Source organism: Leguminivora glycinivorella, chromosome 25 (assembly GCF_023078275.1).
Source record: "Leguminivora glycinivorella isolate SPB_JAAS2020 chromosome 25, LegGlyc_1.1, whole genome shotgun sequence".
Lineage (NCBI taxonomy): Eukaryota > Metazoa > Arthropoda > Insecta > Lepidoptera > Tortricidae > Leguminivora > Leguminivora glycinivorella.
Window position 1 is genome coordinate 6,648,925 of NC_062995.1, and position 14,708 is coordinate 6,663,632.

General features: G+C 37.7%; 1 protein-coding gene across 1 annotated transcript in view; it reads left to right on the forward strand.

Moving 5' to 3' along the window:
• Positions 1 to 341: 341 nt before the first annotated feature.
• Positions 342 to 14,708, forward strand: part of LOC125239050 — an 87,775-nt gene continuing 73,408 nt past the window's right edge. The window contains exons 1-4 of the mRNA XM_048146504.1: positions 342 to 492; positions 939 to 1,053; positions 2,142 to 2,208; positions 12,915 to 13,065. Of these exons, the coding sequence (XP_048002461.1) occupies positions 399 to 492; positions 939 to 1,053; positions 2,142 to 2,208; positions 12,915 to 13,065 (427 nt within the window). The 5' untranslated portion in view covers positions 342 to 398. The remainder of the gene's footprint in view (positions 493 to 938; positions 1,054 to 2,141; positions 2,209 to 12,914; positions 13,066 to 14,708) is intronic.

A 14,708-nucleotide genomic window follows, 5' to 3' on the forward strand; every position in this document is an offset into this window, starting at 1 on the left:
GCTACGCCGCGTGGCAGCTCTCGCGGCTCAAGCGGCACGCGGTGCACGAGACAGGTATACACGCTGTCTCTGTCTAACAGGGAGCGAGACAACGGCGGTGGCGCTCATGCGCGCTCTGTCGCTCACGTCGGCCGCGGAGCCGTGTCGCTACGCCGCGTGGCAGCTCTCGCGGCTCAAGCGGCACGCGGTGCACGAGACAGGTATACACGCTGTCTCTGTCTAACAGGGAGCGAGACAACGGCGGTGGCGCTCATGCGCGCTCTGTCGCTCACGTCGGCCGCGGAGCCGTGTCGCTACGCCGCGTGGCAGCTCTCGCGGCTCAAGCGGCACGCGGTGCACGAGACAGGTATACACGCTGTCTCTGTCTAACAGGGAGCGAGACAACGGCGGTGGCGCTCATGCGCGCTCTGTCGCTCACGTCGGCCGCGGAGCCGTGTCGCTACGCCGCGTGGCAGCTCTCGCGGCTCAAGCGGCACGCGGTGCACGAGACAGGTATACACGCTGTCTCTGTCTAACAGGGAGCGAGACAACGGCGGTGGCGCTCATGCGCTCTCTTTTTCTGTTTGCAGATCATTAATTTAACGATGTTATTAATTACAATCTTAAGCCTTGACATGTGATTAACCAGAGATCGGATAACTGGGCTTCATTTGAACAACATAAGGTTCCTTATTCCGAAAAATAAACATACAAATGACGCCCAACTGTCCGATCTCTGATAATAACCTATTACCATAACTTTCACGAGATAAAGATAATTCTTCGATGATGTAAAAGTTTAGTATATTATGAGCCATACGTTTTGATCAATAAATGGTCAGTAATGTTCAGAGGAATGGTCAGAGATTTAGGTTATTTTCGACCTTACATTTCATGGCGACCCTGCCAGTCGGTGCCTAGACGCCGTCAAGCTATATCAATATGGTTATTGTTGTCAGGTCTTGCCATAATACACGAGCACCTGCTGCGATTGGAGGCAGAGAGCGAGCTGACGCGCGACATCGTCCACAAAGTGTGCCTGTGTCGACCCGTCGACGAGCCGCTGCAGAAAGAGTGAGTCTACTATATCTGTCTCTGTCCACGTATAGCACGACTGCCGGCAGAGCTAACGACATCGTCCACAAAGTGTGCCTGTGTCGACCCGTCGACGAGCCGCTGCAGAAAGAGTGAGTCTACTATATCTGTCTCTATCCACGTATAGCACGACTGCAGGCAGAGCTAACGACATCGTCCACAAAGTGTGCCTGTGTCGACCCGTCGACGAGCCGCTGCAGAAAGAGTGAGTCTACTATATCTGTCTCTATCCACGTATAGCACGACTGCAGGCAGAGCTAACGACATCGTCCACAAAGTGTGCCTGTGTCGAGGAACAGATGTAGAAAGAGTGAGTTTCACTTAGAGCCTGTTCACGCATGTCGGGTGTCGGTTCCGGATTTTAATCGGACGTTCAGGCGGCAGAACATTTTATATGAAGCTATTCACACTTGCCCGACGCCGATTTTGTGTCGGAGCCGACAAGAAGCAAGAATGAGCGAAGAAAGAATGAGCACAGATATTTGTTCCTGAGTCATGGATGTTTTCTTTGTATATAATTATTTGTATATTATATATATCGTTGTCTGAGTACCCACAACACCAGCCTTCTTGAGCTTACCGTGGGACTCAGTCAATCTGTGTAAGAATGTCCTATAATATTTATTTATTTAGCTGACATGTCCGGATAAAAATCGTGTCGTATCTTAATCTTACTCGCCTAGGAGTATATGGCGCTATTCACACTAGTCGGGTGTCGGTTTCGACCCCGTGCCCTCCGCTCTCCTGGCAGGCAAGTATGGTCGCGCGATAAACGATAAAACATCTGGCCCCTATCGCACTTACTAATAGTGCGATAGGGACGGCCTGATGTTTTAACGCCGACCGAACCGTGTGAAATATGGACCAGACACCCCACATGCGGGAATAGAGGCGCCGACACCCGATTAAAAACAGGATTCTACATCCGACATAGTGAGAACAAGCTCTTATGATCCTCAAGAACATAAATAAAAATAAGAGCCAAGTACAATACTAAGTTAGTGCGTCGTTGGTTAAAAATACTTGAGATGTAAATTGATGCTAATAATAAATTTACTCTGTTGCAGAAACGCCATGGAGAGGTTGTTCAAGATCTTGGAGAACTTTAAGGCTGCTTCTACAATCACATTTAAGGTGAGAAATGATTGAAATAAATTTAGACTAAGGGCCGGTTGCACCAGCACACTTTGACGCCCCCTTCATCGTTAAAGATGGCTCCGACGACCGTTAAGTCCATATTTGCGTTGCACCACGCCATCCGTCAGTAAAAGGGTTACGATTCATTTAACCGGTGCCAGAGCACCGGTTAACGGCTCGTATTAGGTAAATCTAGGAACCAAAATGGCGGCCAATGTTTTGAATTTGTCCCGTATTTCACGAGTTTATGCTTATTTTAAAATAATTTGAGCTATTAGCAATGTAAAATACTTACAAAACGTTTAAAACAGTAAAAATTATATTTTACACCGGTCAAATCTTACATGAAAATCGGCTAAAAAAAACAAAGTGTGATGTAAAGCTGGATTTTTGGTACGTTATTTGAAGTCCTTGGGGGAATGTAAGACTATATTTTGCAAGCAAAAAAAAAGTGTGCTAACTTCGTAATTAAAAAAAAAAAGTAAAAAAATCGGACTTTTTTTGGTTTTTATTTTTTTATTAAAAAAACTATGCGTTTTTGGTCAAAAGTTGTTTTGTAATGTTGAAAGCGCCTTAAATTTTAAACAGTTCGACATCTTTTTTATCAATGTCCGTCAAATAGTTTTCGAGATATGAAGCGTCAAAAAAGGTTAATTTTTGACGCATTTATAAAATGTAGCGTTTTGCCAATATTTTTGGACAAATATCTGCAAAATACTTCATGATATGTTATAACATTGCAATATAATATTGTATAAAATTTATTTTGCTTTAGTTTTAGTGCAAATAAAGGTCAGTAAGACGAATGGTTACTTTGGTAAACAAAAAAAAATTATAAATAGAGAAGCCTGGTAGATTGGTTAAGGTAAAATAGTTTACGCTAAAAGTTTTAGGTTGAAAGTAATGAAAGTGCTATCTATTCGATCTTACTTTCTTTGATATCCGTTTATCTGAAAAAATTGTCTAAGCTAACTTTGCATCGATTTGACTATTACTAATGAAGAAATAAAATACAGTAAAATTTTGAAGTTTAGGAAATTAGAAAAATAAAACAGAATTAGTTACATTTTACTTTTTCCTTTTTGAGGGTCGTGGTTCTGCATCTTGATGGCACAACTCCTGTAGTGATAGAAAGTCCACTTGAGTTGCATTTGACCACCAATTGCTGTGGAATAAACTACGGGAACGGAAAGCGCCCACGCCAATTATTAAGATACTGGAGAAGTGGTATTCCCAGCAGAAGAACGTAGTAAGAGGGAAGTCAACTCTGTCCACAGCCAGCGGGCTAAACTGTGGCGTGAGACAAGGAGGCAGTATGTCTCCGGCTCTCTTCAGCGTGTACATGGATGGGCTTTCGCAGGCTTTGATCAGTACCGAGGTTGGCTGCTCCATAAATGGGCAAATGATAAGTCACATCGCATATGCAGACGATATGGTCCTACTAGCACCATCTGTGGGAGCTATGCGTAATAAGATACTTGCAGAATGCGAGAGATACGCCAGCCAGCATAACATGAGATACAATCCGGACAAGTCTGAATTTATGCTCATGGAGGCAGCACATATGCCCACACATATGTACCACCTCTTTTGCTTGATGGAGTTCAATTGCGGAGAGTACACGAAGTCAAATATCTTGGTCACATCTTGTCCAGTTTAAAAGACCAGGAGGACATAGAAAGGCAGAGGCGAGCCACCGCAGTAAGGGCAAACATGTTGGCTACAAGATTCGCCAAATGTAGTGAACTAGTGACAGCGTAAAAAGACAGCTGTTCCTCAGTTTTTGTACAAGCGTGTATACTGTCGAGTTATGGTCCGACTACACCTGCGCGGCGGTGAGAGACCTGCGCGTGCAATACAACACATACTACGTACTGATATTTCGTGAAATGGAGAATACTATGATTCGGGCACGTCCACGACAACGCTCGTGAGATTGCATCGATGTTATTGACCCTCAGTGATATGCTTTAAAAACCAGTCCGTACAAGAACAATTTCAGAACAATCTGATTCAATTAATGAGGGTTTTCTACTCGTAAATATTTTTTTCCGCCAAGGAGGTCTTTTTGACCGTAAACTTACTAAATAAATGTTGATTTGATATACGCAAATATGTGTCTGAGTAATACTTGAACAGCCCCCAAATAATAATAATTCATTCTCCGCTACACCTCCTGTAAATATATGTAAACTATCCCATTTGGCCATTACCATCCACCGATTATTTCTGATCCAGTTATACTAGACTTACGATATAATCCTATTTTTTTAAATAACTGGCACACTTTTGGTCTTAAATGAAAGCTAGTGAAATTTTCTACATTTTTATTTTACAATTTATGTAATAGCCTGAGTTGTTTTGCTGATATCTGTCTCAAAATATTAGCAAAACGAATATTTTCATAGAAAGGGGAAAATGCTCTTTTTTGACGCTTCATATCTCAAAAAATATTTGACGGACAGTGATAAAAAAGATGTCAATCTGTTTGGAATTTAATGCGCTTTCAACATTACAAAGCAACTTTTGACCAAAAATGCATAGTTTTTTAATAGAACGGCAAATACCAAAAAAAGTCTGATTTTTTTACTTTTTTTTTTAAATTACGAAGTTAGCACACCATTTTTTTGCTTGCAAAATATAGTCCTACATTCCTCCAAGGACCCCAAATAACATACCAAAAATGCAGCTTTACATCACACTTTGTTGAATATATAATTTTTTATTTCTCTTTTTGACCAGTGTATTAAAGGGTCTTGGTATATTTGGAATCACGAATAAAATAATAAATATCCTGGAAAAAGTTGTGGATCCATTATGACATCCGGAATCAGGGCGAGAATAACGACAAACATTGTATAAAATCCGACCTTCAAAATCGTATCTCGCGACAGGAATCAACTTTCGTTTTAAACTATACACGTCTATGAGACATACGATATGAAGTATTTTAGTGTGAAGCAAATGTGTTGGGACAATCTACACAACTTTTAGGCAACAGCATAGGCAAGATATCAGTGAAAAAATGTAAAGAAAATGTTATTATAATACTTCTGTTCATACCTACTTATCTGTGTTTTATTTCTCCTTTTATAACTTTTTCATAAACCTATAATGCAAAAACTTTGCAGTAGTCAACTTAAATTATTTACATTTAACCAGAGGCGGCTTGTGGCTGTAATATGTGGGTGTTCACTCAAACTCTCATTGTGAGCACCAAGATCTTACATGTATGTAGATACCTAGTATGACGGTACTCCTGTGTGGATTTTCGATATGCTGAATCTAAGGCCTTGCATATTTCCTTACGACCGATCATTCAAACGGGTTTCAGTCCATGCACACTCACCACCTCCGTCGTCCGCGCCACTTCCAAATAAAAGAAATGGAAAAACAGTTTGTCACTTTTGTCACACTCACAATAACCACTGGGCTTTTAATTCTAATCGTGTTGCTAAAGTTTTTTCACACACTTTTATAAATGTCACATTGCATCCATCCATACTCACACACTGAAATTATTTTACACTTGCAATTAAAACAATTTAATTATGCGGTTTCAAATTAAGTCTAAATCGTATTCCCGCGGGTGCCTAAAACTTGTTTACTTAAGTAACAAAATAGCGCGCGAAATAAGTACGAGGATGACAGCGGCGCGCATCGCGCCTGCGCTGTGCAACGTGGCGGCAATCAAGGACAAACGCACAGACCTATATCGAGATAGAAGGAAAAAGCTCGGCGGTTGACAAGACCAACCGTGTAACATTTTGCATGAACACTTGACGTCACGAATATGAGTTGACTCGACAGTTTGAATAGCTAATTTTTACGTCGCTCGTAATCTAAGAACAAATGAAATTATTTTCATTACACGCATTGTTATGACACTTATTTCTTTTTTATATACATATCGCTCGCTTTGAACGCACGCCAAGTCGAGGTTGTCAAATTAAAGCCGCAATGAACAAAAGACTGTCGTTTGCGGCGAGGAAAGAGGTCGTTGAGTCTTCTTTTTGCCACGCGAATGATACTTTTGCCTTCTATTTTGATATAGTTCTGTGGTCGGTGCGGCGCTCCCGATTTACCTAATATTTCATAGATAATCGTCTGTCTCACGCGTGGAGCTGTGTCTAAGCTTCTCTTTCGCTCTTACTGAATTTTCTATTGATGAATGCATTGAATCTTTTTCCATAGGAGCGCAATTGAAAGCGCTCCGTTGAGCGCGGTGCGTATGAAATTGTAGGAAGGGAGTTGGCGGAGTAATAGTCAGTTTAATGAACTTTTAAGAAATATAAGTAATTGTTTAATTGGGCTTAACTTTTTTGCGATACTTTTTTAAAATAGTAGTACATTAATTAGAGGTATCATAACTGATGTATTACTATAATTTACTTGTGATTATTTCTGGGAGTGCACCGCACAAGCGCACTTTAGGGCGAGCCGCTACTGTTTCAGCTAATTAAATACATAAAGCTAACCAACATGAAAGCAATACAGATTTTATATCCTAAATAGTAATGCAAACATAGTATCTGCTTGAAATTCACTTTACTTATACCTAAATTTTTCATGTCGGTCAGGGATAAATTCTTGACACCAAAATGTTCTAACCATATTAAAGTATTATTACCTACTACTAAAAGTCCTCAAATTGTATTTCATAATTTGTGTTGCTTTGATATAAATGATGCAGCTGAACATTTCTAAAATAAATCAGAGTCTAAGATTTCATAGGCACTTATAGTTCTGTACTTATTTTTCAGCATACTGTTGAGGGTGGGCTTGTGAATATTGTGGCATGTCAGAGCGTTATCAGACTTTTCAGTAGCAGTATAATTATATAGGCAAAATAATTTCTAGTTGTGTCATGCTAATTTGGAAACTTTACTTACTATTCTGGAAAGAAGAAATATACCTCTGTGAAATTAAAACAACAGTAAATAATTCCATGGGTAATTTATCTACACCTCAAAAAAAGGATATTATAACTTGAATAAGCAGATAGTTATAATAAGAGTATAGTGGGAAACAATGACTATACAGGAAGGTAGATAAAATCCTGTATTGTTCATGAATAAAGTACTAATTATCATAAACTGCGACACTAGATATATAAGTTAGAAAAAAAGAAATATTATAGGTAGGACTTTATTTTTACACAGATTGACTGAGTTCCATGATAGCTTAATAATGCTTGTGTTGTGGGTTACTCAGACAATAATATAATTATGTAAACACTTGATTACATAGAAAACTTACATACTCTGGAAAAAATGTGTCTGCCGGCCACATTTAAACTATCGGTGCTGTTCTCTAACATGTGAATAAATGGATTGATCCCAATAGATGCCAGCCTCAAACATATTGCAGTGAAAATGTGGTCTTTAGAATAAGCATTCAATTTCCAATTTTATAACCACAATCTTTAATGGGTTGGGGTCTATTAGTGGAGACTGTATAGTCATTTGGCACATAAAGTAACAAAAATATATTTTATTGACAAAATTGAAATTCTGATGATAATAATTTGTAAAACTTTATTTTCTACAAGTTTCTTCCAGACTTCCAGTTAATTTCATAGTATAATTTGTTGATTTCTAGAACAGATTCACTTGTAGAACTGTCATCTTGTAGTCCACATCAAATGGTGTAAATCAACTCTGAAAAGAAAGCAACATGTAACTTATTATTATATTTAGTACTTAATAATCCTTATCAAACACAACAAAATTTAAGTAAAAGTACATAAATAAACTTAAATGTCTGCTACTACAAATAGTTTTGTCATTAATCTTATTGGAAATTTTGCCATAGGCTGTGTGCTGTGTATGACATTGAACTTACCTAGTACTGCACCAAAAGTATGCTAATTTGTTTCATAGCTAGTTCACGGAATAAGGCTATGCATTTGGGTAAGAGGTCTGTAATAAGCTACCTATAATGATTATAATACTCATGAGAAAACTTGCCTGGTAATTGGTTCCTTCATTCCTTGTTACAAAGGCTTTTAGGTTGGAAATAGCCACTTGAAAGTCGTAGAGATGCGTCCTTTTCATGCGTCATGAATATACATTAAAGATAACCACGAACACAAGTGTACATAAGTGGTGTAAATTGTTAAATATTTCGATAAGAGCTGCAAAGAAAGTTTAGTTTGCGCCTAAGTTTTTTTTTAAATAAAGATTTTGACATTTATATGATTGGGTTGCTATATGAAAAATCAATTCTACCATAAAAATGTTGGTAGGATTTCATTCACGACCTGGCATCACAGTTAGCGGTTACGTTCAGTAATTTTTGGGTTGGTGCAACGCAATTCATTAACAAATCGTTAAGTCCCCCACGTAATCGGTAAAATTTTACGAACAGAGCCTACATTTACAGGTGGTTTGGTGCAACCGGCCCTTAGTATACCTGGTTAAGAGCCCGTCACGATGGGTAAAAATTCAGTATCTGTCAAATTACCCCATTTACACACACTAACGCACGTCACACTCACCAACATACTTTTCGCACACTACCGCAATTTACTGGAAGAGGTCAGTGACCTAAGTGAGAGGAACTTAAGACAGGTCTATAGTTTCACTGAAGATCAGTTGTAACGTTAAAATCCCATCAAAACCAAAAAAGGGAAATATGAGCCAAGTTCAATATTATATATGCCTTGGTTGTTGGCGTCAACGACAAAAGCAGTGAGATCTAAACGGGTGCCAAGTTCAATGGCAGTCCTCAAAATGTTTTATGACAATTGATGACATAAAATATCATTTCTTATAACTTTTATAATAGAATAGAATAGAATATAATTAAGTTATTCGTTAACACACACACAAAATAAACGTTACAAATAATAAGACATAAACAAGAAGGAGATCCAACGAAATGGTCTAATCTTCCGATCAGACCATCCGGTGAAACAATCACGACAGGCACATAATATGTATGTCACAAATATCAATATAAGAGCCAAATTTAAGACGTTTATGTGAAATAGTTTTTGTTGTGAGGACGCCCATAGAGGCTCCAAATAGTTCGTGTAATATTACACACGATGTTGTCTGCCAGTTCGGTTACGTGAACTTGGCTTGACACGCTGCCGCGTGTTTAGATTGCGGACAGTGTCAATTTAGTGTTACCATCTCACACGAATTGACTCCGATTATTTTTCAAAATAAATTTGTGCAAACACCATATAAAATCAAAACTCTGGTGTAAAAAACAGTGCTTCGTTTATTCTAATTATAAATGGTTAAACCCTTTTCCGAATGAATTAAAATAATTCACTGTTCCTGATCGGCTTAGCCATTATAACATCCGTTATAAATGCACTGAGACAAAGGTTGAGGTTATGTATGAACAGTGGTTGACAGTCAGTTAACATGTAAAATTGTTGCCATATATAGAATTCTTCATTAAAATAATAATTTTCAAAATTTAGTTAAAGTTGTCTGAATCTAAGGTTACGTGCCCCGTGTGCAAACACCATTTAAAAATTATATTGAACGTAAGAAGGTAAGTCATACAGAACAATTTTGTGATAAGATAATATATTATTACAATTAATAATTTCGCCATTTACGTAATTAATCGTTTATAGAATATAATTATAATGATTAGTTCTGTTAGTTTTTTCATAAGCCACACTGAATGTCTCTTCGCGAAAGAGAATGTTACACACACCGACACACTAAATAATGTGACCAGTATAATGAAAATAAAGTCCAACGAGTTAAAATTAATTTTAAAACTCTTTCATTTTAATAAAGTTTAGAAGACAAAAAATACCTATATTTCTTATCATTGTATTAAAGTTACATATATTTTTTTATTTCTCAACAATAATAAGTAGTAAACAACACAAAAAAAACGATTTTAAACTGAGACTCTTTTAGACGTGACGATATTTATTTACCTTATTACTTTTGAATGGGATACCCCCATTTGCCAGAATTTCATTTGCCATAATTTTATTTGCCATCCTATTCAACAATCATAATATTGTTTCTCATAACATCTTATGCCATAATCATTGTTTACTATATTAATCTAGTGCCAGAAACTTTGTTTCCCATAAAGTCAGTTTCCATAATGTCATTTGTCAGAATCATCGAAATCCGTAATTACCACATTCCATACCATCATTTGTCATACAAATTAGCGTCCAGAAAAGTCAATTTCCATAATGTGCTTTGGCAGAATCGAAAACTACTATAATAGGTACTAGAAGGACTAGAGAATGAAACTGCTATCAGAAAGTAGGTTAGGTTAGGTTAGAACTGTGACCCCTGGAAAATGAAACTGCTATCAGAAAGTAGGTTAGGTTAGGTTAGAACTGTGAACCTCTGGAAAAGGAAACTGCTTGATAAGTAGGTTAGGTTAGGTTAGAACTGTGACCCCCCGGAAAATGAAAATACTATCAGACAGTAGGTTAGGTTAGAACTGCGACCCCTGGAAAATGAAACTGCTATCAGAAAGTAGGTTAGGTTAGGTTAGAACTGTGACCCCTGGAGAATGAAACTGCTGGAAAAGTAGGTTAGGTTAGGTTAGAACTGTGACCCCTGGAAAATGAAACTGCTATCAGAAAGTAGGTTAGGTTAGGTAATAATATGGGCAACAATTAATATGGCAATAATTGCTTATGGCGTTTGAATATTCTATGAAACCATATTATTGCACTTAATAATATGGCTAACAAATAGTATGGCATTGTATGATTATGGAAGGTAATATTCGGATAAACAACGAGTATGTCATATGATTTTTATGGTAAACAAATCATTCGGGCAAATGAAATTCAGGCAAGTTAGATTCGGGCAAATGAATATTATGTTAAATGACTGTCGGGCAAACAATAGACAACCCTTTTGAATACATTCATAGCACTGGCAATCTTTTTGTATCCGTATATGATTTCCAGTGTCAAAAACAAATGTCATTGGAGCAAATTTGGCGACACGTCTGCTTCGAACGAGCCCGATCGGGCGTCTGACTCGATAGAATCTGTTCGCAGTTTTGACGTTTGTATGGAAAATTTACGAAAGTTTATATTCAACATTGATTTTATTCGTTCTCTTTGTAAGGAAAAATATAAAAAGGTAATAATTCTGTAGTACAGTTATCTAGCTTATAAAATAACATTATTTTAAAACTAAAACACGGTCGTACATATTCAAATTTATGAAGATGCCGACAGGGGCCGACCGCATTTTAGTTACAACTTTAAGTAAGTATGTATCTAAAATTGGAAGTGTTTCCTGATTTGTATTACACACTATTTTACATACACATACTTAAAGTTTATAATTATCAAGAAAGACTTTTGTTTGCCTAAAAGGTTTTCGAAGTAATTGCCATTTGATTCGAAGTATTTTTAGACAAATATTGATGTCGTTTAACTTCCATTTACTGTATTTTAGTAGCATGATAACACAATGTAAACTACTGAATTTTTAGTTTAGGATATAAGTAATGCGACAGCATCAATTTTAGCAGCCTAAAGTATACAAAATTGAGCTCAGCTCACTCAGACGTGAGCACTATTTGCGGGTTTTCTTAAACTAGCGTCAGGAAAAAAATCATAATTAATTCAGGGAGTAACTTTTCCTTGATGTTAACTACTGATTTTGTAGATAAGAATACGCGCTGTTTAAAACAAGTGCTTTTCTTATCAATAAGTATATACTGAAACTAAAACCGGACGTAGAAAACTACCAATTTTACGATTTTCTACTTTTTGATATTGACGGCCTCTTAAGTCTTGCGTATTTAAAAGTTATGTGTTACTTGAAAGTTGTCGGACTTGCCGGTGTTCCGATTTATACCGAGAAATCCATCGTCGAAGAAACAAATGTGCAACTCTTAGGGCCACTTGCACCAACGAAAATGGAGGGTTAACCAACTATTTTATATGGAATTTGACAGATGACAGCCCACTAACCCTGAGTTAAGTGATTGGTGCAAGTGGGCCTTAGGTAATAACCTAACCTAACCACAAAATTAAAATTTTGAAAAAAAAAACCCCTACATAGTGGATCATTTTCATGAAACATGGCTCAGAACACTCCTGACTAATTCAGCTTTCAAACAAAAAAAAACGAAATCTAAATCGGTTCATTCGTTCGGGAGCTACGATGCCACAGACAGACAGACAGACACGTCAAACTTATAACACCCCGTCGTTAAAAATAAGTAAAGGCAAAATCCAAATCGATCGTCTTCGGCGATGATTCAAGATTTTAGATTTGGAATTGTATGTTGTAGTATGTACATGCATATAGGAATAAGGGACGAGTTGTAAATGTGGGTTATTTGTATAGGCATAGTTAAGTGACATCTAGCGACAATCACGCGTCAAATAGCGTGAATTATCAGTAGATACTTGGTGGCAACTGTCTCGTCTGCTAAAATTTAATATTAGAGCAGTTTACAACTTATATTACAAGCAGAAGGAATTGAAAGCAGAATACTGATTAATACTATTGTAATATTAGCTAAAAATTGGTGAGCATTAGACTGTTCGTTCGTCGCGACATCTATTGACAAGTAGCAGTACTGATAATTTACGCTAGTTGACGCGTGATTGTCGCCAGATGTCACTTAACTATGCCTATACAAATAACCCGCATTTACTGATGTATGGAGTTACAACTCTTCCCTTACTTATTCCTCTATGGTACGTGTTAAAACCATATATATTTGTGCAGGTGGACATAGTCCCTCCAGCGGACTCGGGGGCCAGCTGTGCGTGGGCGGGCATGTGGCGCGCGCGCCTCGCGCGGTACCTCGCGCCCTTCCAGCGCTGCTCCACCGCGGCCCGCCTGCGCGACATGATGTCCCGCCCCGCCACGAGGGACCGTGAGTAACCCCTGACACACATAACATTCTATTAGGTCTGCATGGAGATAATGATCTTTAGCTCTATCCTCGTAGCGCCCACCATACGACATTTTTGCTAGAGAATCTTGATTGTATGTACTTGAGATTGAATTCAATTTCATTTGTTCGAAAAATTTTAGAAACCAAATGTACTTCAGAAGGTACATTGGGCGCCAAGAGGCTATTCGGAGCTCAGCCCGAAGCTACGGAACTTCGGCTATATGTGGAGCTCGGCCTTAGCTTGGTCTCAGAAGCTACGGAACTTCAGCTATATGTGGAGCTCGGTCGTAGCTGGGTCTCAAGGATCATTTGTGTTAGTTGCGTCCTTCCAGCGCTGCTCCACCGCGGCCCGCCTGCGCGACATGATGTCCCGCCCGGTTTACCCTTGAATCGCCGACAGACACTTGTTCGAATATTATTTCAAAGACAACGTTTCAAATAATTTCATTTCATCGACAGTTCATATCGTAGAATAATCGATACAAGTAAAATCAAACCGTAGACTTTTATTTCGTAGATAAGTTATTCCGAGTATCGTGGTATTTCGTTTCGTGTTTTTTCATTTCATTTTGTTTTACATTAAATACAATTCATTTCATTTCATCGACAGTTCATATCGTAGAATAATCGATACAAGTAAAATCAAACCGTAGACTTTTATTTCGTAGATAAGTTATTCCGAGTATCGTGGTATTTCGTTTCGTGTTTTTTCATTTCATTTTGTTTTACATTAAATACAATTCATTACGCATAATATTATTTCAATTATGATTTTTTCTAAAATTTTACAATTTGTAAACAGTTTGTTTGGTCACAGTTATAACCTAACCTAAACCTACTTTAAAAAAGGTTCGTTGTTGTGTAGGGTCGCAGTTCTAACCTAACCTAAACCTATTCTGTAAGCAGTTTGTTTCTGTGTGATTACAGTTCTAACCTAACCTAAACCTACTCTGTAAACTGTTTGTTTTTGTGTGTGGTCACAGTTCTAACCTAACCTAAACCTAATTTAAAAGCCATTAGTTGTAGTGTAGGTCGCAGTACTAACCTAACCTAAACCTACTCTGTAAGCTGGTCGTTTTTGTGTGTGGTCACAGTTCTAACCTAACCAAACCTACTTTAAAAGCCGTTCATCATTTTGAAGTATTATAGTTTCATAGTTTAGTTATGGACGTATGTGATCTGCCACGATAAAATAGACAATTTGAAGTTTCCTAGAATAGAAACATCTATAAATGTGTAGTACGACAAATGAGAAAGTTTTGTAATAATACGTCGAATAAATGAATTGCGATGTTTTGTAGTTCTGCTATTTGAAGTACTTTGAAACGAATCAGCGATGAAGAAATATTAGTTTAATAGTATTTATAATAACTAAAAAAATTTCAAATAAATAGTAGTTGAAACAAAATTACTCGAAACAATTTTACTCGAACTAAACTTTCGATGATTTGTTGTCGATGAAATGATATTCGATGAAAAGTTTGTCGGCGAAACAAGGGTACACCGTCCCGCCCCGCCACGAGGGACCGTGAGTAACCCCTGACGTACCCTACCTTAGGCACGGTCAAAAGCTACGGGACAAAAAATATCAAATATCAGATATTTATTTGGCTTTAAAATTA